Consider the following 26,278-nt stretch of genomic DNA (forward strand, 5'->3'; position numbering starts at 1 on the left):
AACCTCTGTGTGCTCAAAAAGTTAATGCTGCCCTACTAGTTATCCATCACCATCTCCCTCTCTCTTCTGCTACGTCTGTCAGGCAATCTACATTTTCTTATTTTTGCAGTAAACTTAACACTCAGTCACATCCACATTTATTATTATTTATTTAAGGTACTTATATAGCGCCGTCAATTTAGGCAGCGCTTTACATATACATTGTACATTCACATCAGTCCCTACCCTCAAGGAGCTTACAATCTAAGGGTCCCCAACTCACATTCATACATATACTAGGGACAATTAAGATAGGATCCAATTAACCTACCAGCATGTCTTTGGAGTGTGGGAGGAAACTGGAGTACCCGGAGGAAACCCACGCAGGCACAGGGAGAACATGCAAACTCCAGGCAGGTAGTGTCGTGGTTGGGATTCGAACCAGCGACCCTTCTTACTGCTAGGCGAAAGTGCTACCCACTACACCACTGTGCTGCCCACTACACCACTGTGCTGCCCATTTACTGTCTCTGTCATGGACTGGACACATTTAAAAGTAATCAAAACATCCATCAAGCCATCCATCAAGCCTTTTCTTTTCTCACATCCATCAAGCCACTTGATAATAATTCTACAAACTCTGTTCACTTTCTTTATAGTGCAATTCACTTTCATGTTTTCTATCTACTGCTTTAAACCATCAATAACCTTCTGATAACTTCTGGCATGTGCTTCCTTTAATATTCTGCCATGCTAAAATACTAAATCAATCCGGTCTTATCAGCGCATGGAACCTTTTCCCTTTTCACGCTCAGTTTCAGTACCTACAATATAACCCTTCTGTATTGTCATAGCTGGTCAAGAGTAAACATTTTACAAACACAATCTCTCACTCATGAATTTGAAGGGTGGGGCACCTCACTCCTTTCTGACACAGAGATACACAGCGCAAACAATGAGCAATCTTCTCTCATCTCATCTCATCCAAACGTAATATTATCCTTCTGCTTCTCAAACATTTCTTAAACTTTTAGATAACACTTGCATTGCCTAGTCTAATTCTCTTTTGCTAGACCCATCAGTGATATGCATTATATGATTCTGCTAATTTGACTATTGGATAACACTCTATCTCTTATTCTTTGGGGTCATCTTTCTCAGTTCTAACTGCTATTGTAGCTATCCTTGTATATCACATTTAGCATACTTATAGGTTTTCCATGAACTTCATAGTTCTGGATATCTTGATATTTTTGTATCGGCACCTAAGACATGTGCCTAAGACATGCACCGACACAAAATCCACACTCACTTCACTGCTACACTCATACAAACACAATTCACATCAAACTCTGTCACCCCGAAATTACTGACTGACTGAGGGCCACCCGGGATGCTCTATCATCCAATTGGGTTTTCCTTTTCGGAAGTTGATCAGACTTCCCTTCCCTTCGAGTACGGCCGAGAGGCCGACTGATTAATATTCTAAATCAAAAAGCAGAGATTTTACCTGTTCCTGAAGTTGCAACTGGTAATTTACATATTTATCTGCCTAATACATCGGCTAGCAAGGTATTGGCTGCTTTGCAGAGCGAAACTATAAAACAACTAAACATATATTTAAACTTTTGCAAAGTTTTCCTGCTTCTCTGCGAGTTCCTTATCTGTGTTACTGATAGGCAAGCAGGCTACAGCTCAAAAGGGGGGGGGGGGGTGAGTCCAGTGTCTAACTGCGAGTTTTTGGGTCTTTGGGTCCTAACAATTTAAGTTTATCCACCAAATCCTGACACCCTTTCACAGTTAGTTTACCATTGAATGCAAACTTCCCCTCCCACTTAGTACAATACTTAACAGATTTAGGTTTTTTGCTCTTCATAAATTTCTTATCTCCTTCTAAGGGCACATTAGGAACACAACAGCAACATAAACAGGCACAAGACATTCTTTTGCAGAGACTATTCCCCATTGTCAGCGTTAGTTGGTTCTCCCAACCTATAAAACACTGGAATAGTGACCCTCGGCTCACGGTAACAATAGGAATACAAGAAGAGTAAAATATCAGCACTCCCAACACTATAGGGAGAATCAAAAAATAATTAAAACTTGTCTGTGCAGTACTGTTGTTCTTCAATGAGGTAACAGCGTCAACAGAAAGGATTAAACATGAGAAAGGAGAAACTAAACACACAGAAGAAAGTTAGCCTTGTGATCTTTCTAGATCACTCAGCTAAATAGCGCTTAAACCGTCGGGCAGTCAACCTTCGACGACATCAGGCAATCAACCTCTGACATTTGGTATACCTCAAATCTTTTTTTTGTCTGTCCAGGACAGCAGGGACATCCATTTTACCGTAGGCAAGGCCCCAAGTGCCTCTGTCTTCGAGCATCGGATTACCAAGATATTACGCGATCAATCCCAATGTCAGTAATTACAATTCATTTATAACTCATGAAACCAGAATCAAACAGAAAGAGGAGAAGAGACTTAGAAAGAATTAAGGATAATTTAAATTATCTTACCTTACAAACATCCGGAGGACTGGATCACGTAGGTTCGAAACCAGACGGAGGATCTGGGTCTCAGTGCCAACTAGCCCCTGTTTTGCCACTAACATTGAGTGGGGATTCTTTGGTTCTCAGTGAGCTTTGAGGTCCAATACTCACCAAGGTCTTGGTCGGGACCATCCGACCCGGGATCCACTTGTTGGTTCCGACTCGAAGGACCAAAATGTTAGGATTATTCTTCTCCTGTTATCAGTCAAACTCCAGATGTATTGAAAAGCAGACAATTTATTTCAGATGTGTCGACACAAAAGGGTGATGCTTACAAGCCGAAAGATGGAGCAAAAATCACACAGAGGGATGTACAGCCCCCCTCCTAATACTTACAATAATACAGCTATAACACTTCTATAGGCTGAGGGAACACTGATAGCCTCCTGGTACATCATGATATATACTTTATTTGCTAGTCAGTGTTCCCGTACAACCTGTTACCATATATGGCAAAGCTTGTTAGACAAAGACAAAAAAAAGTTAATGCAACATGTGCTTAGAAGCCATCTTAAAATCATTCTCAGTTCTAATAGTCACACAATAAACATTTAAAAATTTTCCAACATACCCCTTGAAATTTCCCACATTTTGTCATGTTACAACCAAAAACGTAATGGTATTTTATTGAGATTTTATGTGATAGACCTACACAAAGTGGCACATAATTGTGAAGTGGAAGGAAAATGATAAATGATACAAATAAATATGTGAAAACTGTGTGGGGGGGCATTTGTATTCAGCCCCCTTTACTCTGATACCCCTAACTAAAATCTAGTGGAACCAATTCCCTGCAGAAGTCACCTAATTAGTAAATAGAGTCCACCGGTGTGTCATTTAATCTCAGTATAAATATAGCTGTTCTGTGAAGCCCTCAGAGGTTTGTTAGAAAACCTTAGTGAACAAACGGCATCATGAAGGCCAAGGAACACACCAGACAGGTCAGGGGTAAAGCAGTGGAGAAGTTAAGAACAGGGTTAGGTATTTAAAAAAATCGCCTAAGCTTTGAACATCTCACGGAGCTCTGTTCAATCCATCATTGGAAAATGGAAAGAATATGGCACAACTGCAAACCTAACAAGACATGGCCGTCCACCTAAACTGACCGGCCGGGCAAGGAGAGCATTCATCAGAGAAGAGCCAAGAGGTCCATGGTAACTCTGGAGGAGCTGCAGAGATCCACAGCTCAGGTGGGAGAATCTGTCCACAGGACAACTATTAGTCGTGTTCTCCACAAATCTGCCCTTTATGGAAGAGTGACAAGAAGAAAGACATTGGTGAAAGAAAGTCATAAGAAGTCCTGTTTGCAGTTTGTGAGAAGCCATGTGGAGGACACAGCAAACATGTGGAAGAAGGTGATCTGGTCAGATGAGACCAAAATTTAACTTTTTTGCCTAAAAGCAAAACACTATGTGAGGCGGAAAACTAACACTGCACATCACCCTGAACACACCATCCCCACTGTGAAACATGGTGGTGGCAGCATCATGTGGTGGGGATGGTTTTCTTCAGCAGGGACAGGGAAGCTGGTCAGAGTTGGTGGGAAGATGGATGGAGACAAATATAGGACAATCTTAGAAGAAAACCTGTTAGAGTCTGCAAAAGACTTGAGACTGGGGCGGAGGTTCACCTTCCAGCAGGACAACGACCCGAAACATCCAGCCAGAGCTACATTGGAATGGTTTAATCAGGGATCCCCAAACTACGGCCCTCCAGATGTTGCGGCACTACACGTCCCATGAGGCATTGTAAAACTCTGACATTCACAGTCATGACTAGGCATGGTGGGAATTGTAGTTCCTGAACAACTGGAGGGCCATAGTTTGGAGACCCCTGGTTTAGATCAAAATATATTCATGTGTTAGAATGGCCCAGGCAAGTCATGGGAACTGGAGGGAGGGGCCGGATGTGGGCATTGAGCAGGTGCCGATGCTGAGCCCAGGAAGCCTGGGAGACCCCCTCTCTGCGATGCAGGCCTAGACAGAGGCCGCCTCCCAGACCTCCACAATCCCCCTGGCCCCAGCCCCCATGTACCCTCAAGTGCTATAGACGCTGCAGAGACATTACTGCCGGTGCCGCATCGGTGACGAGCGGAGAGCTCCCGGTCCACTGGAGTGGGTGAGACGAACCAGGACCCGGCTGCAGACGGTCCGATGTGTCTGGGGAAGCCAGCGCTCTGATGACTGGTCACTGAGACACCGAGACACTGATCACAGGAAACAGATCTGAAAGCATGCACGCGCACGCATGCAGCGTTGAAGAGCAGCGGAGCGGAGGACAAACGGGGTGCAAGGCTTTCGGAGATGGGAACCCTGTAAGCACCAGTCAGTATAAGGGTAAGTGAACTACAGGACGAGTAGCAAGTAGCAACCCTCCTCTACACAGCGGATCCACTGAAACGGCAAGTAAACTGTTCATTAATGCTGAAGGAGATTTTTTTGTGCAATACGCAGAGAAAAGAAAGACATTTGCAGACTGTGGATAGATTTAAGTTTACTGACAGTTGGGCTTTTATGAACTTCCACACACACTGCCTTTGGTACATGAACCATAAAAACTGCATTTAGAACATACACTATCTACAAATACCAATAACTAGACATGGAGACAAGCTGTGGGACTAAGCTGGAGTGGGAGTATGTAAAGTTGAACTAGGAGAGGAGAGAGGAAGGAAAGAGAAGAAAAAAAGGGGATGCGATTGGAGGACATTGGTGGGAATGGCGGCATCAGTCACATATATTTATCTAAGTCGCATAGTTGCACAACTTTACATTGGAGGATAAAAAGCTTGAATATCAACTACAAGTTTATGGCTAAATACTAACTACCCACAAATTCATTTATAACACATCAGAATATCTATTACTAGATTAAGATAAAGCTGCACTAAGGGAAGGGAAAAGAAAGAAGAAAGAAAGAAGAAATACCCCCCCCACCACCACCACCACCCACCCGGGACTGTGAATAAAACGAAGGGGTAAAGAAGGAATGAGAGGTAAAGCAATGAAGGGGGCTGCAGCCAACCCGCCTAGAATAAGTGTTAGCCCGGGTACCATCAAAAAATATATGTTACAGGAGGGCGGCAAAGAAAGCCTAGGTAAACAAACGGGGATTAAAAGTAAAACCCCCGAGAGTATATCAAAGACAGGACTGAGAAGACAGTTGGCCGAGGTAGATACCCATACTGTAAGCAGCGAGAGATTAGAGGAAGAAGCAACAATGTAGCCCAAACAAAAAAAAAACAGCTACCAACAAAGCGTGAAATGGCAGAAATGTTTGCGAGGTTGGAAACATCTATAAAAGGAGAAATAGCAGCTCTTCATGAAGATGTGAATCATATACTAAAAAGAGTAGAAGATGTGGAAACAAGGCTGGACATGCAGGGGGATGAGATGAAAAGGTTTAAGAACCAGATAGAGGAGATGCAGAATGAACAGAGGAATATAATGTACAAAATAGAGGACCAAGAGAACCGGAATAGAAGGAAAAACCTCCGGATCAGAGGAATACCAGAGATACAAGGAGAAAAAGAGGATCTACAAGAAAAAATGGATAAAATCTTTGGTCATATGATAAGTACATCTGAGGCAAGCAGTAAAATAAAGTTTGAAAGAATCCATAGCATCAGAAAACCTGCAGAAATAGCAGGTGATATCCCAAGAGATGTCATCACAAGATTCCACAACTACCAAGACAAAGAACAGATAAAAGCATGCCTGAAAAATAACCAACTAGTGAAGTTTGGAGAGACTAACCTGCAGATTTTCCCAGACCTGGCAACGGAGACGTTGGCCAGGAAAAGAACCCTGAAACCTCTTCTAGACCTGCTTAAACTGCGTAATGTCCAATACTCATGGGGCTTTCCAGCCTGCCTGAGAGGCATACAATTTGACTAAGAAAGAAAGGTATCTAGGTGGGAACAAACCGTGGAAATTCTTGGCGAAGGTATTAAAAAAAAGAAAACAATCAATTATATTGAGAAAATAAAGACAAGGACAGGGGAAATGAGACATACAACCAGAGAAATTGGCAAGATTTTTTGGGGGGCTTGATTCAATTAATAAAAAAGCTACAATAGAGGAGGCTGAAAAAAAACAGGAGAAAATAAAAGCTTTCTTAAAAGACATAGGACTAAACAAAATAGCAGAAAATAAATTGTGCGAGCTAGAAGCCCCAATAACAGAGATTAAAAAAATGTTAAAAGAAACACCAACCGGTAAAAGCCCTGGGCCTGATGGCCTGAAAAGGCATGTACAATAATGTTATTACGATGTTAAACAGGACAGCATTATAAAAAATCCCGACATGTATCGCCCATAGATCGGGCTTCTTCAGGGGGGCTGTCTTTTGGAAGTACAGGCTTTCTAAAATAGGCAACAAATGAACAAATAACATATACAAAAAATAGTAAGTGACTGAATACTAATAGAAGATATGATATACATATTGCATATTTTGAAAAACTAAGGTAAAAGCAGAATATTAAAGAAGTAAAGTGTACACAATAATCAGATATGCACCTGTGTCTCCACTCCCAGGGCAGTGCTTCTAGCCCAATTCACCTGGAAAATGGGGGCGAAGGTCCCACCGCAGTCTCCTCAAAGGCTGACAATGCTAGTCGGGACCACAAGCGACTGGGGATCCTGAACTCCCTCGCAGATAAGAGTGGAACTCTGATAAGAATTTCCACATGGGTCAGCCACCCCCAGTCGGAGCTCAGCCGCATGCGTCAACCCAATTCGACCATACTTTATCATATTTCTGTGGACAATTTCTACTCTCATAGGTAATACGGTATAGTGGTAAAACATTATTTATCATTTTTTGCCATGCCTCCCTGGATGGGGCCTCCCTTTGTTTCCATCTAAGGAGTATTTCTCTTCTAGAATAGAATAATGAGTATGTTAAGCACAATTTAACATATCGGTCCCCTTCTAAATCTGCCAGGTGACTCAATAATAGGGTTAGAGGGTCCAGTGGTATCGTAACTCCACATACCATTCCTAAAGTATCTGCCACCGAGCTCCAAAACGGGTGAAGTTTGGGACAGGACCAGACCATATGAAAGAAGGTGCCTGTTTCTAGTTCACATCTAGTACAATTGGGGCTAAGTCCAGGATACATTTTTGCTAACCTCTGTGGCGTATAGTAAGCCCTGTGTGTAAATTTCAATTGTATAAATCTATCCTTAGCCGCAATCATGGATGGAATAAATGTACTTAAGCATTCCTCCCATTCCTCCTCTCCCAAGGAGGGAATATCAACCTGCCATTTGGCCATAGATCTATTATTCTTAACCTCATGAGCTACTGTTAGGTGGAGGTATAGGGAGGAGAGAGGTTTGTCCAGCATCCCCGAAAACAGGAGGCGCTCGATTGGATCAGGCTCAAGCGTCACCTGGGAGGGGAATTGGGCCCTAAGGGCATGCTGTAACTGCCAGTATCTAAATAGGAAAGATCTCGGTAGGTTATGAGCTATTTGCAATTCTCGGAACTGAGTAACTCCTTTTTAGTTGAGAAATAAAACAATCCGCTCTGTCAATGTACATTCCAGATAGCAAGCAATTATGCTGCAAGTTTGAAAATGACTTGCTAAAGCTATTGCTAGACTTGCCCGGCTTCACAATTTTGTTGCACAATTGCAGCAAGTCCGCATTGCATGACTGCAGATCAAATATTTTTGCAAACATTCTGCAAGTCTGCTGCAATTTCTGGTTCCGTTATATTGTGCAATATTCATCCCACCACAGGGGGCACTGTGGCTGAATTTTCATGCTGTAGACTTGCGGAGCTCTTGCTGTAGAATCACCACTGCAACTTTGCTCTTGCATGTAAATTTGCTACAGATTAGGGAAGTGTCACCTAGAACTTGTGCTTCAAGTGCTCTGCAAGTGTACAACGTACCACTGAAAATGTGCAGCAAGTTAACAGACTTACAATTCAACACTTCCATAAATTTGTGGCAAGTTATCCTTGTTATCTGTGACAGTGAATGGGAGTGTCTTTTTCATTATCAATTAGCTGCTGCAATTGCAATGCTCTAAAAAGGAAAGAAGCAGGGTGGGCATCCCTTTATAAATGTTTAACCTTTTAGAAGTATCTCACCAAAAATGCCATTTGTGTTGCAGGGATGCCCAAAATCTGATTTGAATCCTAGTGCAGAATTCTGGGGAAATCAGTCAGCCAATCACACAAGCAGGAAGTGACATTTCTGGTGGGGGAAGGGCTGGCACCAATGGAAGTGAGACATGCAAATACACTTTTAGAAGGCTATACTTCATGTAGGAAGGAGTTAACTTATTCCCTGTCTATAGCCCCCTCCTTTATGGCATGTGACCAGGTGTTCACGCCCTTCTGGCAGAACCTCATATATAAATGGGGGGGAATCCAGTGGGAAAGAGAGAAGTTGTGAACCTTGGAGAGGAAGGATGTAGCAGAGAGCTGCGTTGAAACCATGCTGGTTCCTCCATGTGAGCTTCCCTAGATATGGACCTTGAGATACAAGACTTCCAACACTGACCTGAGGGAACAAGGAATACCCATTGTACCCGAAGAGATGGGTTTACTGGATGAAAATCATAAGTGCCTTCATTGCTTTGCCAATGTTTGGAAATTGTACTCTTTATTGCCACGTAGAAGAAGATGGACTTTGTTTCTATCTGGAGTGATGTACTTCAAAGATGATAATATTTAATAAACCTGTGTGCCACAATATCTAAGTAAATATCAAACAAAAACCTATTGAAGCTGCCACACAACTTGTGTATACCACTAAACACAGTATCTCACAGTATCATAAGTGAGTACACCCCTCAGTCACATTTTTGTAAATCTTTTCTTCTATCTTTTCATGTGACAACACTGAAGAAATGACACTTGTCTACAATGTAAAGTAGTGAGTGTACAGCTTGTATAACAGTGTAAATTTGCTGTCCCCTCAAAATACTGTATTTATCGGCGTATAACACTCACTTTTTCCCCCTTAAAATAGGGGGGACGGCATTGGACCATCATAGGATCCGGGCCAAGGGATGGGACTGGGCGTGATGCTGAGCCGAGTACACAGGGGATCCGGCTTTATTTCGGCAGCGCTCGTCCCCTCCTTCCCATCGGTGGCAGCCTATATTTTGGCAAGGCTGCAGATGGACACTGATCAGGCTGGATTGATGCTCACTGACCATTATTTTGCTTCAAAGTGGTTTTATTCTTTCCTGAAACTTCCCTCTTAAATTGGGGTGCGTGTTATACGCCAATAAATACGGTAACTCAACACACAGCCATTAATGTCTAAACTGCTGGCAACAAAAGTCAGTACACCCCTAAGTGAAAATGTCCAAATTTGTCCCAAAGTGTCAATATTTTGTGTTGCCACCATTATTTTCCAGCACTGCCTTAACCCTCTTGGGCATGGAGGTCACCAGAGCTTCACAGGTTGTCACTGGAGTCTTCTTCCCCTCCTCCATGACAACATCACAGAGCTGGTGCATGTTGGAGACCTTGCGCTCCTCCACCTTCCGTTTGAGGATGTCCCACAGATTCTCAATAGGGTTTAGGTCTGGAGACATGCTTGGCCAGTCCATCACCTTTACCCTCAGCTTCTTTACTTCTTTAGCAAGCCAGTAGTCATGTTGGAGGTGTGTTTGGGGTTGTTATCATGTTGGAATACTGCCCTGCGGCCCAGTCTCCGAAGAGCTGTGGCAGAATCACAACTAGTATTTTGGAGGTGTGGTGGCGGAACAAGCTCCAACAATACTGAACCCTGTCCTGCATCCTTCCCAGCTGCCAGCAGAGTTACCCAGTGTGCCGTGAAGGAAAGGTAACATCCCTGTCCATGCCTGCTAGACCATGAGTCAGTGGTAATATACACCTTACTGCTGACCTCCCTGTCCAACGAGACAAAAATATTGCCTTCCACATGCCGGTAGAGAGCCGGAATGGCCTTCTGTGAAAAAAAATTGCATTTTGGAACCTGCAACTGAGGTACAGCACATCCCACAAATTAACGAAAGGGAGCCAAGTCTACCAGCTGAAAAGGCAGCAGTTGCAGTGCTAGCAATTTGGCCAAGCTAGCATTCAGACGCTGATGTGTCATGAGGATAAACACTGCAGTTTTGGTTACTGAAGCCCCTCGATTCCCTCGTGAAGACTGAGAAGAAGAATAAATTCAATACCTTTGCCATCTCCCCATCCTTTGTGACCAGATGTCCTTCCTCATTCTTTATGGGGCCAATATGGTCTGCCCTCCCTTTTTTAATGTTTACATACTTAAAGAATTTCTTGGGATTTTTTTTGCTCTCCTCCGCTATGTGTCTTTCGTGTTCTATCTTAGCCGTCCTAATTGCACCCTTACATTTCTTGTTGCATTCTTTATAAAGTCTGAATGCTGATGATGATCCCTCAACCTTGTATTTTTTGAAGGCCTTCTCCTTTGCTTTTATATGTATTGTTACATTGCAGTTAAGCCATCCAGGACTTTTGTTGGCTCTTTTAAAATTATTACCCAATGGGATACATTGGCTAATGCCCTTATTTAATATGCTCCTAAAGCAAACCCATCTCTCCTCCGTATTCTTTGTTCCTAAGATTTTATCCCAGTTTATGCCTTCTAGCAAGGTTTGTAGTTTAGGGAAGTTGGCTCTTTTGAAGATCAGTGTCTTTGTATTCCCTTTATGTTTCCTATTTGTGTGATTTATACTGAAACTAATTGACCTGTGATCGCTGTTACCTAAATTGCCCCGTATTTCCACATCCGTGATCAGGTCTGTATTGTTGGTAATCAGTAGATCCAGTAACGCTTTATTTCTAGTTGGTGCGTCTACCATCTGACCCATTAAATTGTCCTGCAAGACATTTAGGAACTAGCGTGCCTTAAATGAATGTGTGGTTCCACCCAGTCTATGTCTGGATAATTAAAATCCCCCATTATGATAACACTTCCCATCCTTGCTGCTAATCCAAATTGTGATAGGTGATCTGTCTCCACTTCCTCCCTCAGGTTAGGGGGCCTATAGCATACTCCCAGTATTATTCTCCCCTTAGCTTCACCCCTTTGGAGCTCTACCCATAGCTCCCTTAGTGATGTAATCTCAAAACATTCACTTGTACATTATTCTTGATATATAGGTATACCCCTCCCCCTTTTTTACCCTCTCTATCCTTGCGATAAAGAGTATACCCTTGAATGGTTGCCAGCCAATCATGAGAGCTGTTGAACCAGGTCTCTGAAATTCCCACAAAATCCAAATCCTCCTCGTACAACACTATCTCTAGTTCACCCATCTTGTCTGCCAGGCTCCTGGCATTGGTGAACATGCCACATAGTTTAGACTGGTCGCATACTATCCTCTTGTTGGGTGTTCCGAGATTGCTACTAGGACTTGCTACTATACTTACCTTAGGTTTATGTGCTTTAGTCAACCTACCACTAATGCCCCCAATACTACCCTCTGGAATATGTACCGCACTGACTATCTCTACCTCTGGACCCTCCCCCTCTCGCCTAGTTTAAAAACCCCTCTAACTTTTTGGCCATCTTCATTCCCAGCTGATCTGCACCCTCCTCATTTAGGTGCAGTCCGTCCCTTCTATAGGAATGGTTATCGACTGAGAAGTCGGCCCAGTCCTCCAGAACCCAAACCCCTCCTTACTACACCAGCTCTTCAGCCACTTGTTTACTTCCCTAATCTCCCTCTGCCTTTCTGGTGTGGCTCGATGTACCGGTAGTATTCCTGAGAATACTACCTTGGAGGTCTTTTTCCTCAATTTAGCTCCCAAGTCCCTGAAATCGTTCTTTAGGACACTTCATCTGCCTCTGACTTTGTCATTGGTGCCAACGTGCACCATGACAGAAGGGTCTTCCCCAGCCCCTCCCAGTAATCTGTCCACTAGATCCGTGATGTAGCGAACCCGAGCGCCCGGTAGACAACATATAGTTTGGTGCTTCAGGTCTTGGTTACAGATTGCCCTCTCTGTCCTTCTAAGAATTGAGTCCCCTACCACCAGAATCTGTCTTTCCTTTCCTTTCGCTTCCCCTCCACTCTCACTGGAGGAGTTCTTCCCCCGGCAGCTAGGAGAGTCCCTCATCTCCAGCAGTGCTGGTCCCTGACTGGTTTCACCAATGTCACTCAATGGAGCGTACTTATTGGGATGCTGCAGCCCTGGATCAGACTCCCTGGCACTTCCCCCTCTACCCTTCCTGACTGTCACCCATCTACTCTTTCCTAGTGCCGGCACCTCTCTGTCTCTACCCGCTTTTGTGCTGGCCCCTGCTGGCACCTGCCGTGTACGGTCCTGGCTCTCCTTTAGTATGGAGGTACTTCTCAGTGCTGACAGTTGCTTCCCCAGATTCAGAACCTGGGCTTCCATGGAAACAATGTGCTTACATTTTGCGCAGCAGTATTCACCCTCGATCGGATGATCAAGGAACGCATACATGCCGCAAGATGTACAACGAGTCACCGTTCCACACCCGCTGGGCATCGTACCTACTAAATTTAATGAGGATTTACTTTGTTAAAAAAAAAATAAACAAATAATGAGGATTGGGGATTATACCCTGTCCAAATTACCTAACAACTAGCTTCCCAACACTAATACTCAACAAGACACTACACAGGTACTCACCATAACAATACACAGGCACCCGCAGACGTACGTGCACTCACAATACACAAGTACACAGTACACAATACACAAGTACTAACGATCCACACACACTACTCAGACAACACTCAGGTACTCACACTACACAGGTACTATGACCCCTGTTATAACCTCCTGTTTTAAACTCTGGTTTTTAACTCACCACTTAGTCCAGTTCCACTTGAACAGAGTTCCAGCAAGCTCAAAGATGAGCAGGCTCACAATGAGTTCTACAGAAGGTTATATAGGCCTCAAGCACCTGTGAGTGAGTGTACAGCTTGTGTAACGGTGTAAATTTGCTGTCCCCTCAAAATAACTCAACACACAGCCATTAATGTCTAAACCACTGGCAACAAAAGTCAGTACACCCCTAAGTGAAAATCTCCAAATTGGGCCCAATTAGCCATTTTCCCTCCCCGGTGTCATGTGACTCGTTAGTGTTACAAGGTCTCAGGTGTGAATGGGGAGCAGGTGTGTTAAATTTGGTGTTATCGCTCTCACTCTCTCATACTGGTCACTGGAAGTTTAGCATGGCACCTCATGGCAAAGAACTCTCTGAGGATCTGAAAAAAAGAATAGTTGCTCTACATAAAGATGGCCTAGGCTATAAGAAGAGCCAAGACCCTGAAACTGAGCTGCAGCACGGTGGCCAAGACCATACAGCGGTATAACAGGACAGGTTCCACTCAGAACAGGCCTCGCCATGGTCCACAAAAGAAGTTGAGGTCACGTGCTCAGCGTCATATCCAGAGGTTGTCTTTGGGAAATAGACGTATGAGTGCTGCCAGCATGTGTTCAGTTATTTTGAGGGGACAGCAAATTTACACTGTTATACAAGCTGTACACTCACTACTTTACATTGTAGCAAAGTGTCTTTTCTTCAGTGTTGTCACATGAAAAGATAGAAGAAAATAAAATGAATCCATTAAGACACCAAATCTTGGAATTGTTCTTAATTAGCAATTAATTCAGAGTATTATATAAACCTATCATTAAGACAGTAGTAATCTCATGCAGGTAACAAGATAGACTATATGTACACACCCCCTTGTGCCCACATCAAAACACACTGGCAGAAGAGAAAAGTTACCTTTAAAAAGATAGATTATATGTGAACATATTATTTATTAACTATAGTATTAATGATGACCTCTTTTTATAGTTTTTGCATTTTATTACGATGTACCTATGTTGTGAAATAAGAGTATATATTGGTGTTCTTTTTAGGAGGGAAGGAGATGCACAGCAGAAGCGAGGAGGAGGAGAAGACACAGGAGCCTGATCCCCACCGCTTCCTGAAGCCCGTCAATACCCGCCAAAGCCTGATGCCTGATCGATGCTCACCGCTGCCTAAACCGCAACCTAAACCGAAACCCGATACCCAATGCCCATCCCCTAGCTGGGGTAAGTGCTGGAGGACCGATCGGCAGAAAGCGAGTGGGAGAGGGGGTGTGTTGCACAGCAGAGCCCGCTTGGTCTGCCATCTCTCTTCCCCTTCCTTTACCTCCCTACTCCCTTTTCCCACTCCAAGCCTCCCCTCCCCCATTAACAAGAGAGGGAGGGGAGAAGTAAAGGAAAAAAATGGGGTGGAAACGATTTCCTCCCTCCCCTCTCCCACCCCCTCCCTCCCCTCTTCCCTCCCCTTCCCCCTCCCAGTCTCCTCTTTCATATTGCATCTACTAAATTGCCATACTTCCCAGAGCTGCCGTACCTAGACAGATCAATCGTCAACAGGTACCTGATATTTTGTTGATGAGGTAAAATTGGTCCATTGTGACCATGTTTTACAGAAGTGGAGCTTCTTGGTTATTTTGCGATGTCGTAAGTTCCTCCATTCTCATGATTTCATTTACTGCTCTGATCCATTGACCTATAGTGGGGGGGGGGATGGGGATTTTCAATGAGTTGGCACACAGGCCCTGTAATAGACAGGCTGCTGAATTCTGATCAAGTGCTAGGCCAGTAAGATCCTTAATTATATATATATATTTTTGCCACTAGGGGCGTATTTCATGGCATTTCCAGAATTTAATGTATCGTATATACTCGAGTATAAGCCGACCCGAATATAAGCCGAGGCACCTCATTTTACCACAAAAAACTGGGAAAATTTATTGACTCGAGTATAAGCCTAGAGTGAGAAATGTGCAGCTACTGTAAGTGGAAAAGAGGGTCAACAATGCCCATTTGCAGCCTCACTGTGCCCATTTGCAGCCATAGGTCCCCCGAACTTCAAACTCAGTAGTTAAGGGTTCCTAGATGCCCCCTATCTGCAGCCAAAATTTGGGGTCTCTGGTCCCAAAGGGTCCCGAAATGACATTGCTGCAGATGGAAACAGTTGACCAAATTTTGGGGCCCCCAAATTCAGTTCAGAAAATGTAATTCTCTGCTGCAGAAAAGTGCTTGACATTTTCCAAACCGAATTTGGGGCCCTGTATCTCGGGGCCACTTGGTGCTAGGAACCCCAAATTTGGTGTGCAAACCCAGTGGAACTAGCACTACAATGTATCCAAGCACGAAGTAGCCCCGAGATACAGGGCCCCAAAGTCGGTTTGGAAAATGTCAAGCACTTTTCTGCAGCAGAGAATTACATTTTCTGAACTGAATTTGGGGCCCCGTATCTCAGGGCCACTTCATGCTAGGAACCCCAGCTTTGGATATGTTGTAGTGATAGTTCCACTGGGTTTGCACACCAAATATGGGGTTCCTAGCACCAAGTGGCCCTGAGATATGGGGCCCCAAATTCGGTTCAGAAAATGTCATTCTCTTCTGCAGAAAAGTGAATGACTCGAGTATAAGCCGAGGGGGGCACTTTCAGCACAAAAAAATGTGCTGAAAAACTCGACTTATACTCGAGTATATACGGTAATTATTTTAACAAAAAAATAATCCAAGTACCCTTTTCCTAATTGATATCCAGCTGTCACATGACCCGGCTCTCTCCCAGCCTGTCTGCAGGGAAACATCAGCAGGAGGAGCTTCTAGTTCTCTGCTGCTGGTCACATGTTCAAAATAAAAACAGCCTTTGGAATACAGAGTAAAAATGAATCATTAATATCAGTAAACCATTTTAAATTATCATACAAATTTATATTTGAAATTAAAACTTTTATTATTTTTTGGCAATAACATGGGGCGGGCGGATTTCTGCCAGTCACAGGCTGTGTCACACCCCCTCCAGCCTGTGTCTTAGAATAAGAGGGAGGTGAAGCCTCCATCAATCTACATGTAATATCCCGCCCCCATTGTGTTTAGCTGGTTGGTGGAGGAGGAGGGAGGGAGGGAGTGGGCTGTCGTGTATACACCCACATGTGTGACTCTATAGTCACATGGGCTGCTCAGATGTGATAGGGAGGAAATGCTCAGCATAGAAACTCACTCAAAGCACTGAACATGTGCAGAGCTGCCACCAGTGCTCTGCAAAATCCTCAACTGCATTGGTGACATGGACAGGAGGGGGAGATAGAGAGTCGCAGGATCAACCAGGTTTTTTGCAGAATACAGAAAAGGAATCTCATAGTGATGAGTGAGTCTGATGGGGGTTTAGTGAGACTTTTAGTAAGTTCTTTATTCGGTCTGTTTATTATAATTTTCTTTTTTACTTTATTGTTTTAAAAATTTTGCTACACAATTCTTGCCTGTTACATATTCTGTATGGTAGGCATGACAACCAAAACAAAAGTCCCTGGGGCACCCTCCTGGGTAGGAATGAGCTCAGAGGGGGTTCAGACACGAGTCCCAACCCGCCCAAGGTAGGTATCCCACCTGAAAACTGGCAATAAATCATAAGCAGCGGAGGAATTCCCATCTCCCAGCTGCACTTACAGTGCCTTGAAAAAGTATTCATACCCCTTGAAATTTCCCACATTTTCTCATGTTACAACCAAAAACGTAAATGTATTTTATTGGGATATTATGTGATAGACCAACACAAAGTGGCACATAATTGTGAAGTGGAAGGAAAATGATAAATGATACAAATAAATATGTGAAAAGTGTGGGGGGTCATTTGTATAGCGCCCCCTTTACTCTGATACACAGAACTACAGTGCCTTGCAAAAGTATTCACCCCCTTAGTATTTTTGGTGTTTTGTTGCCTCACATCCTGGAATTAACATGGATTGTTTGAGGATTTGCATCATTTCATTTACAGAACACGCCCACAACTTTGAAGATTTTTTTTTTTTATTGTGAAGCAAACAACAAATAGGACAAAATAACAGAAAAAGTCAATGAGCATAACTGTTCACCCCCCTAAAGTCAATACTTTGTAGAGTCACCTTGTGTGGCTATCACAGCTCCAAGTCACTTTGGATAAGTCTCTTTGAGCTTGCCACATCTTACCACTGGGATTTTCGCCCATTCCTCCTTGCAAAACCTTGCAAGGTCCTTCAAGTTGGATGGTTTGCGCTTGTGAACAGCAATCTTTAAGTCTGACCACAGATTTTCTATTGGATTGAGGTCTGGGCTTTGACTAGGCCATTCCAACACATTTCCATGTTTCCCCTTAAACCACTCAAGTGTTGCTTTAGCAGTGTGTTTGGGGTCATTGTCCTGCTGGAAGGTGAACCTCCTTCCTAGCCTCAAATCACACAAACAGTGGTGCAGGTTTTGCTCAAGAATATCCCTGTATTTAGCACCATCCATCTTTCCATCAACTCTGACCAGTTTCCCAGTTTCGATGGCTGAAAAACATCCCCACAGCATGATGCTGCCACCACCATGTTCCACGTTTGGGATGGTGTTCTTTGGAGGATGTGATGTGTTGGGTTTGTGCCAGACATAGCGTTTTCTTTGATGGCCAAAAAGTTCAATTTTAGTCTCATCAGACCAGAGCACCTTCCTCCATACATTTTGGGAGTCTCCCACATGCCTTTTCGCAAACTCAAAACGTGCCCAACTCTATGGAGTGTACGGCTTATTGTGGTCCTATGTACAGATACTCCAGTCTCTGCTGTGGAACTCTGCAGCTCCTCCAGGGTTACCTTAGGTCTCTGTGCTCCTCTCTGATTAATGCCCTCCTTGCCCGCTCTGTGAGTTTTGGTGTGTGGCCCTCTCTTGGCAGGTTTGCTGTTGTGCCATGTTCTTTCCATTTGTTCTTTCCATTTGCTTATGATAGATTTGATGGTACTGCTAGGGATCATCAAAGATTTGGATATTTTTTTATAACCTAACCCTGACTTGAACTTCTCAACAACATTGTTCCTTACTTGTTTGGAGAGTTCCTTGGTCTTCATGGCAGTGTTTGGTTAGTGGTGCCTCTTGCTTAGGTGTTGCCGCCTCTGGGGCCTTTCAGAAAGGTGTGTCTATGTAATGACAGATCATGTGACACTTAGATTGCACACAGGTGGACATCTTTTCACTAATTATGTGACTTCTGAAGGTAATTGGTTGCACCAGAGCTTTTTATGGGCTTCATAACAAAGGGGGTGAATACAAACACACATGCCAATTATCATTTTTTTATTTCTGAAAAATAGTTTTTTGTATATATTTTTCTTCACCAACTTAGACTATTGTGTTCTGATCCATCACATATAATTCAGATTAAAAAAACATTGAACAAAAGGCTGTAATGTAACAAAATAGGTAAAAAGCCAGGGTGGTGAATACTTTTGCAAGGCACTGTAAAATCTAGTGGAACCAATTGCCTTCAGAAGTCACCTAAGTAGTAAATAGAGTCCATCTTGTGTGTAATTTAGGTATAAATACAGCTGTTCTGTGAAGCCCTCAGAGGTTTGTTAGAGAACCTTAGTGAACAAACAGCATCATGAAGGCCAAGGAACACACCAGACAGGTCAGGGATAAAGTTGTGGAGAAGTATAAAGCAGGGTTAGGTTATAACAAAAATATCCCAAGCTTTGAACATCTCACGGAGCTCTGTTCAATCCATCATCGGAAAATGGAAAGAGTATGGCACAACTGCAAACCTACCAAGACATGGCCGTCCACCTAAACTGACCGGCCGGGCAAGGAGAGCATTCATCAGAGAAGAGCCAAGAGGTCCATGGTAACTCTGGAGGAGCTGCAGAGATCCACAGCTCGGGGGAGAATCTGTCCACAGGACAACTATTAGTCGTGTTCTCCACAAATCTGCCCTTTATGGAAGAGTGACAAGAAGAAAGACATTGGTGAAAGAAAGTCATAAGAAGTCCTGTTTGTAGTTTGTGAGAAGCCATGTGGAGGACACAGCAAACATGTGGAAGAAGGTGATCTGGTCAGAGGAGACCAAAATTCAACTTTTTGGCCTAAAACAAAACGCTATGTGTGGGGGAAAACTAACACTGCACATCACCAACATTATGGGGCATTCGTGGGATATTCGAGATCGAAGTGCATTGCTGTATGATGATTGGCCAAAGCATGCACCTGACCTGCATGCTTTGGCCCATCCTAGTGTCCTCTGCTAAGAGAGCTATAATTGGCCAAAGGCAGGGTGCCTTTGGCCAATCATGGCTCAGGGGACTAATTCCACGCCCCACACTATATAAGGCTGCCTACACGGCGGCCCTGTGTAGTGTTGTTGGCGTGGACGGAGAGATAGCTTGATTTAGATTAAGCAGGCGGGTTAATTCAGTTAGTGGCAGTGTATTTGATATATATATATATATATATATATATATATATATATATATATATATATATACCGGTATATATACAGTCAGTCTAATATATATTTATATTTATATTATACAGTGCATTCCGTGGTGTACTATTTCTAATATACTTCAGGTGGTGTATTTGATATATACATACAGACAGTCTAGTATGTATATATATATGTATATCAGTCAGTCTAGTATATATATACTCTGCATCCAGTCAGTGTAGCCTATATCTACAGTGCATTCTGTGGTGTACTATTTCTAATCTACTTCAGGCAGTGTATTTGATATATATATATATATATATATATATATATATATATATATATATATATATATATATATATATATATATATATATATATATACAGACAGTCTAGTGTGTATATATATATATGTTTATATATATATATATATATATATATATATACAGACAGTCTAGTGTGTATATATATATATATATGTTTATATATATATATATATATATGTTTTTATATATATATATATATATATATACTCTACAGCATCCAGTGTAGCCTGTATCCAACTTCTGGTGGCGTACACAGTACACAATACCGTGCAACTGTAGTGCAGTTGCTACTACTTTTCTGGTGGTGTACACATTACACAATACAGTGCAGCCGTAGTGCAGTTGCTACTACACTTCTGGTGGTGTACACAGTACACAATACAGTGCAGTGCTGTGTTGCAAAACAAAATATACATCATGTCTGGAAGGCCACCGAGAGGCAGGCACTCACAGGCCACTAAAAGAGGGCAAGCAGGCTTTGTGTCTACAGTCAAAAGTGCTGGTCAAGGACATGTGCATCCTCTGCAGGTTGCCGTGCAGCATGCTTGTCCTTTTTTTCTGCTGATGGCCGTGTTATTGAGCCAGAACATGCAGAAGAGTTGGTGGAGTGGATAACAAAGCTGTCCTCATCCTCCTCATCCTCTGTCACCCAGGCTCAGAGTAGTTTGCGTTCCAATGCAGCTGCCAAAGGGGCCTATTCCACCAGCTCCTTGTCCACAGTCACTCCTTCCGTAGCCCCACCATCATGCACGTAGGAGTCCCCCAAACTATTCGACCACAGTGTCGGGTACATGCTGATGGAGGATACGCAGTGATTAGAAGGCTCCGATGTTGGTTCCCAGGTTGAGGAAGGGAGTAATGTGAGCCTAGAAAGAGGGGGTGCCCAAGTAGGACAAGCAACTCGCAGTCATGTTCCCCCAGCCGCAGCATACTGCCAAGTTTGCTCCAGTGACGAGGAGGGAGGGGATGATGAGGTCACTGACTCTACTTGGGTGCCTGATAGAAGAGAGGAGGAGGAGGCACAACTCCAACGAGGCAGGATGTCTTCTAGGGGGCAGCTTAAGGGCAGCCACCCTACTGCATCACACCGCACAGCTCCGCAGGTGCAGGGCACTGCTGACTCCCTGCTGATTTTGAAAAGTTCCTTGGTGTGGGCCTTTTTTGACATGTGTGCAGCAGATCGCACCATTGCTGTTTGCAACCTATGTCTGAAGCGGATCAAGCGTGGCCAGAACAGCAGCCGCTTGGGCACCACATGCTTGACCAGACATGACGACCTCCCATGCAGTCCGTTGGCAACAGCACTTGAAAGACCCACATCAAAGATTCTGCCACAGCTCTCTCTTTCACCCCCTCCTCTTCTTCTTCCTCTATGGCCTCTTCTGCAGATTTGTGCTCTGAACCAGCGGTGCTCCGTAAGCGTTCAAGGGGCTACGTAAGCACTCAGGCAAAAAGATGCCATGCGGTGCTTGAGTTGGTCTGCTTAGGGGACAGGAGCCACACTGGGGCAGAGATTCTGTCAGCTTTGCAGGGGCAGGCTCAGAGGTGGTTGATGCCACGCCAGGTTCACCAGGAAGCTGACAGGGACACTTGACCCATGTCCCATGTTTGGCACACGTCCTGAATGTGGTGATGCAGCGGTTCTTGAGCAGGTACCCAGGATCTCCTGAGGCAAGCCAGAAAAGTCTGTGGTCATTTCCACCAGTCATACAATGCCAGTGCTCAGCTGGCTGACATTTAAAGGGAATGCAACCTGCCCACCAACCACCTCATTTGTGACATGCCCACCAGGTGGAACTCAACATTTGCAATGCTGCAGCGGCTGCACTCGCAGCAGAGGGCCATCAATGAGTACCTGTGTGAGTATGGCACCAGGACAGGGTCAGGGGAGCTTGGCTTTTTTTTGCCACGCCAGTGGCTACTGATCAAGGATGCATGCACTGTCCTGTCACCATTTGAGGAGGCCATGAGGAAGGTGAGCAGTGACAATGCATGCATCAGTGATACTGTCCCTCTTGTCTTCCTGTTGGAGCACACGCTTCATGAAATAATTAACAGGGCACTTGAGGCAGAACAGCGGGAGGAAGAGGAGGACTTCCTTACCTCTCAAGACCCCCTTTATCCAGATAGTATTCCCGCAGGCCCGCCAAACACACAGGAAGAAGAGGAGGAGGATTGTGTCAGCATGGACGTGGAGGGTAACACTCAGCAGCAGTCTTCAAGGGATGGTTTTCAGTCCCCAGAAACCCAAGGAGTTGTACGTGGCTGGGAGGGGGTTGTTACAGATCATGTGATCCTTAGTGACCCAGAGGACTCAGAATCGAATGCCTCTGCAAACTTACGATGCATAGTCTCCCTGATTCTTCAAAGCCTGTGAAAGGACCCTAGGATTCGTGGTATCAAGGAGAGGGTTCATTACTGGCTGGCAACCCTTCTTGATCCACGTTACAAGAGTAAGGTTGCAGAACTCATCCTGCCTTTGCAGAGGGAGTAGAGGATGAAACATCTTCAGGAGGCCTTGAAGAAAGGTTTGTGCAATGCGTTTCCAGACCCTGGGAGGTTACAATTTCCTGGTGTTGGACAACGTGTTTCTAAGGCTTCGTTCACTCAGAGGAAGAGCGGTGGAGAAGGTGACCGGCTGACCAACGCCTTTAGACAATTTTTCAGTCCTCAGCCCCAAGATCTGATTGGTTTAAGCAACCATTGCCAGCCATTACATGGTGCAGGAATATCTAGGGGCAAGAGCAGACTTGGAGACCTTTCCAACAGACCATCCACTGGGTTACTGGGTCTTGAGGATGGACCACTAGCCAGAACTTGCTCAATATGAAATTGAGCTACTGGCCTATCCTGCATCCAGCATTCTTTCTGAACACACATTCAGTGCTGCTGGAGGGTTTGTAATAGAGTGCGCCTGTCCACAGACTCCGTTGATAGGCTCACATTCTTAAAAATGAATCAGTCTTGGATCAGCAGCTATCAAGCACCTGATGCTGATGTAACTGATGTAACTGATTGATTTTTTTATGCATGTGGGATCCCTTGAAGACTGCCTATGCTGAGTGGCTATCCTATTCCTCCTCAATCTTGATGATGCTAGCTTCCAACAATATTTTTGGTTTAGGGCACCACCACCACTGCCTAAGGCCCAATTTTTCTGTCCCTGTCTAACAGGGGCATGTAATTACAATTTTTGATCTAATATTTCACTTTAGGGCCCATTCCTGCGCCCAACAAGAGTATCTGTGAGGGGTTACAGTTTTGTGACACATCCACCACCACCACCACCACCACCAAAGGCCCAATTTTTCTGCCCCTGTTTAACAGGGGCATGTAATTACAATTCTTGATATAATATTTCACAGCAGGGCCCGTTCCAGTGCCCACCAAGAGTAAATAATGAGGGCTTACAGTGTTCTGTTACCACTAACACCTAAGGCCCAATTTTCTGCAGAGTATATAGGGCAGGCCGTATAGTATATATACTTCTGTTCAGAGTATATAGTGCCTGGGGGCCCCCCCACACCATTTTTTTTTTAAATTTGGGTGTGGGGTTTCCCCTTAATATCCATAACAGACCCAAAGGGCCTTGTAATGGGCTGGGGGGGGGGACCCATGCCATTTTTCTCAATGATTTTCATCTATATTGCGTCTACATGGCGTCTGTCCCATAAATACCCTCTCCCAGAATGCAACTCGGAGGACCACCTCCACCGAGCTGTCGCCGGGACAGAGGAGCACCCATACGCTTCGACACGTTGCCCTTCCAACACCAGCCAATGGTAACAACGACACCCACCGGCTCAGTGTGGAACCACACGCAACGTCAGCCAAGCTGGAACAGAGGCAAATCTAACTCCCCCTAACGAGCAATTCACTAAATTTACCTATCAGATGGTAGATCATAAATCTACCAGCGCTACATGTCATTTTGCTGTGGTATTGTTCTAAACACGGGAAAATGGCACCACATTACAGGCATACTATAGACACCCCACAGGAACGATATTTAAAGGAATATTTCATTTTTATTGTTTCACTTTAAGCATTATTAAAATCACTGCTCCCGAAAAAACTGCAGTTTTTAAAACTTTTTTTTGCATTGATACATATCCCCTGGGGCAGGACCCGGGTCCCCAAACACTTTTTATGGCATTAATTTGCTATAAGCCTTTAAAATTATCACTTTTGTTTTTTCACGTTCATGGTGGTGGCAGCATTATGTGGTGGGGATGCTTTTCTTCAGCAGGGATAGGGAAGCTGGTCAGAGTTGATGGGAAGATGACTGGAGACAAATACAGGACAATCTTAGAAGAAAACCTGCAAAAAAAAGTTCACTATTAGCGCCCCCTATATTTTATTACTTCAAAGATGATGCTGGACTACCTGAGCGGAAGTGTGTAAGGTGGGCCAGAAAACAGTGAGGTCACAGGCGCTGGCAGGTGAGACTTATGATACACTACTCGAGTGCTGGTGGACAGGTTTCTCAATCTGGTGCACACAATGTAAACCTGATCATGTCGGGAGTGGTAGTGGTCAGAAGAAGATGTCGTCCTCCTGACGGTAAAGAGCAGACCCCTTCTATGAAACACTTGTCAGGTGATCTGGGCTCCTATATTACATGGGCCCTAGGTGTTCTTCAAAGCCCTGGAACCAGGGGTGATGCTAGGTGGGAGAAAGACCAGGGGATTCAGCCCGAAGGTAAAATTGATAACCCTTCCCACATTTTAAAGTAAGTCCAGCCCATGCTCCTCCCAATGCCCCCCTTACCCTTGTCCAATGTCGCACCATAAAATAAACCTATCAAAACACCAAATCTTAAAATTGTTCTTAATTAACAATTAATTCAGAGTATATAAACCTATATTTAAGACAGTACTAATCTCTTGCAGGGAACAAGATAGACTATATGTACACACACACCCCCTTGTGCCCACATCAAAACACACTGGCAGAAGAGAAAAGTTACCTTTTAGTTTGAGGTAAAAGAAATAACAATGTAGTCTCATACACTGTAGTTAAAATACGATTTCCTACTTTACAGTTATTGCCCATTATTATCTGTAAATACATTTATTATATCCCTTAGTTTAGCACTAGATTTATGTTTTTCAATATCTTGAAAAATAAGAAAAATACTTAGATTCCATACACACCTGACACCAAGGCGATCTATTGCAGTGTGTTTAATACATCTTACAGTATGTTGCATGTAAGCATGCATTGTTGAGGTGCATTGGGGGGCCATTCAAAAAAATAAATAAAAATCTTAAATGTTGATTGTACGTTCCACATAAAATTCTATTATAAAGACAAAAGCAGAAAAATAATAATTTTCTGGTTGTCAGCATTTTAAAGCGTTAACCACTTAAGGACCGGAAGGATTTGCCCCCTTAATGACTAGGCCATTTTTTTGCGATACGGCAATGTGTCACTTTGACAAATTTATGTCCTTTTTCCCCAAAAATAGAGCTTTCCTTTGGTGGTATTTGATCACCTCTGTGGTTTTTATTTATTTTACACAAAAAATAGCGACATATTTTGGAAAAATATTAATATTATAATAAATATCCAATTAAAAAAAAAACTGTTCTGTGCCACCTGGACGGCTGTCTGGGTGGACGTGTGTTGTACTGCCCCGGGCTGCCCCGGGCTGCTAGGCCAGAGCCTGAGGCCTATCCTGGGGACATCTGGCTGCTAGGCTGTCTGAGGGCCTATCCAGAAGCAAGAGAGCAGCGCAGGGTAAGGATTGCGGCTTGCAGTCCAACCAAAAGTAACGGTTCTGCCAGCTGGAGAACCTGTCGTGGTTGAATGTAGGGGGGAAGCTGTCGCCACTAAGGGACCATCCCCCTTACCAAACCGCAGAGCACTGGTGTGAGCCCTCTATAAGGCGAGGTTCACACCTTTGCATGTCAGCCACACAATTGTGGCTTTCCTGACTCACACAGAAACTCACTGTTTATTAGTAGATGTGTGGCAGTGCCATTAATTGTTAAAGGCATACCTCCCAACCTTCCCAGATTTGCCGGGACTGTCCCAGAATTTCAAGTAAATCCCGGTGTCCCGTGCTCCAGGCTGCGTCCTTAATCCTTCCCTATCCGTTGCGCTCTGCTCCACGCTGCAGCTGGCGAGGCTGGGGCTCACTCACTATACAGCACACCCACTCACCCGCCGGTCGTCTCTAGATGGAG

At 44.0% G+C, this 26,278-nt stretch overlaps 1 protein-coding gene across 1 annotated transcript in view; it reads left to right on the forward strand.

The window, feature by feature from the left end:
• Nucleotides 1-26,278, forward strand: part of LOC141145666 (uncharacterized) — an 80,073-nt gene that overhangs the window by 48,409 nt on the left and 5,386 nt on the right. The window contains exon 6 of the mRNA XM_073632511.1: nucleotides 14,400-14,576. Coding sequence (XP_073488612.1) covers nucleotides 14,400-14,576 — 177 coding nt within the window. The remainder of the gene's footprint in view (nucleotides 1-14,399; nucleotides 14,577-26,278) is intronic.

This window comes from Aquarana catesbeiana, linkage group LG05, assembly GCF_042186555.1.
Source record: "Aquarana catesbeiana isolate 2022-GZ linkage group LG05, ASM4218655v1, whole genome shotgun sequence".
NCBI lineage: Eukaryota > Metazoa > Chordata > Amphibia > Anura > Ranidae > Aquarana > Aquarana catesbeiana.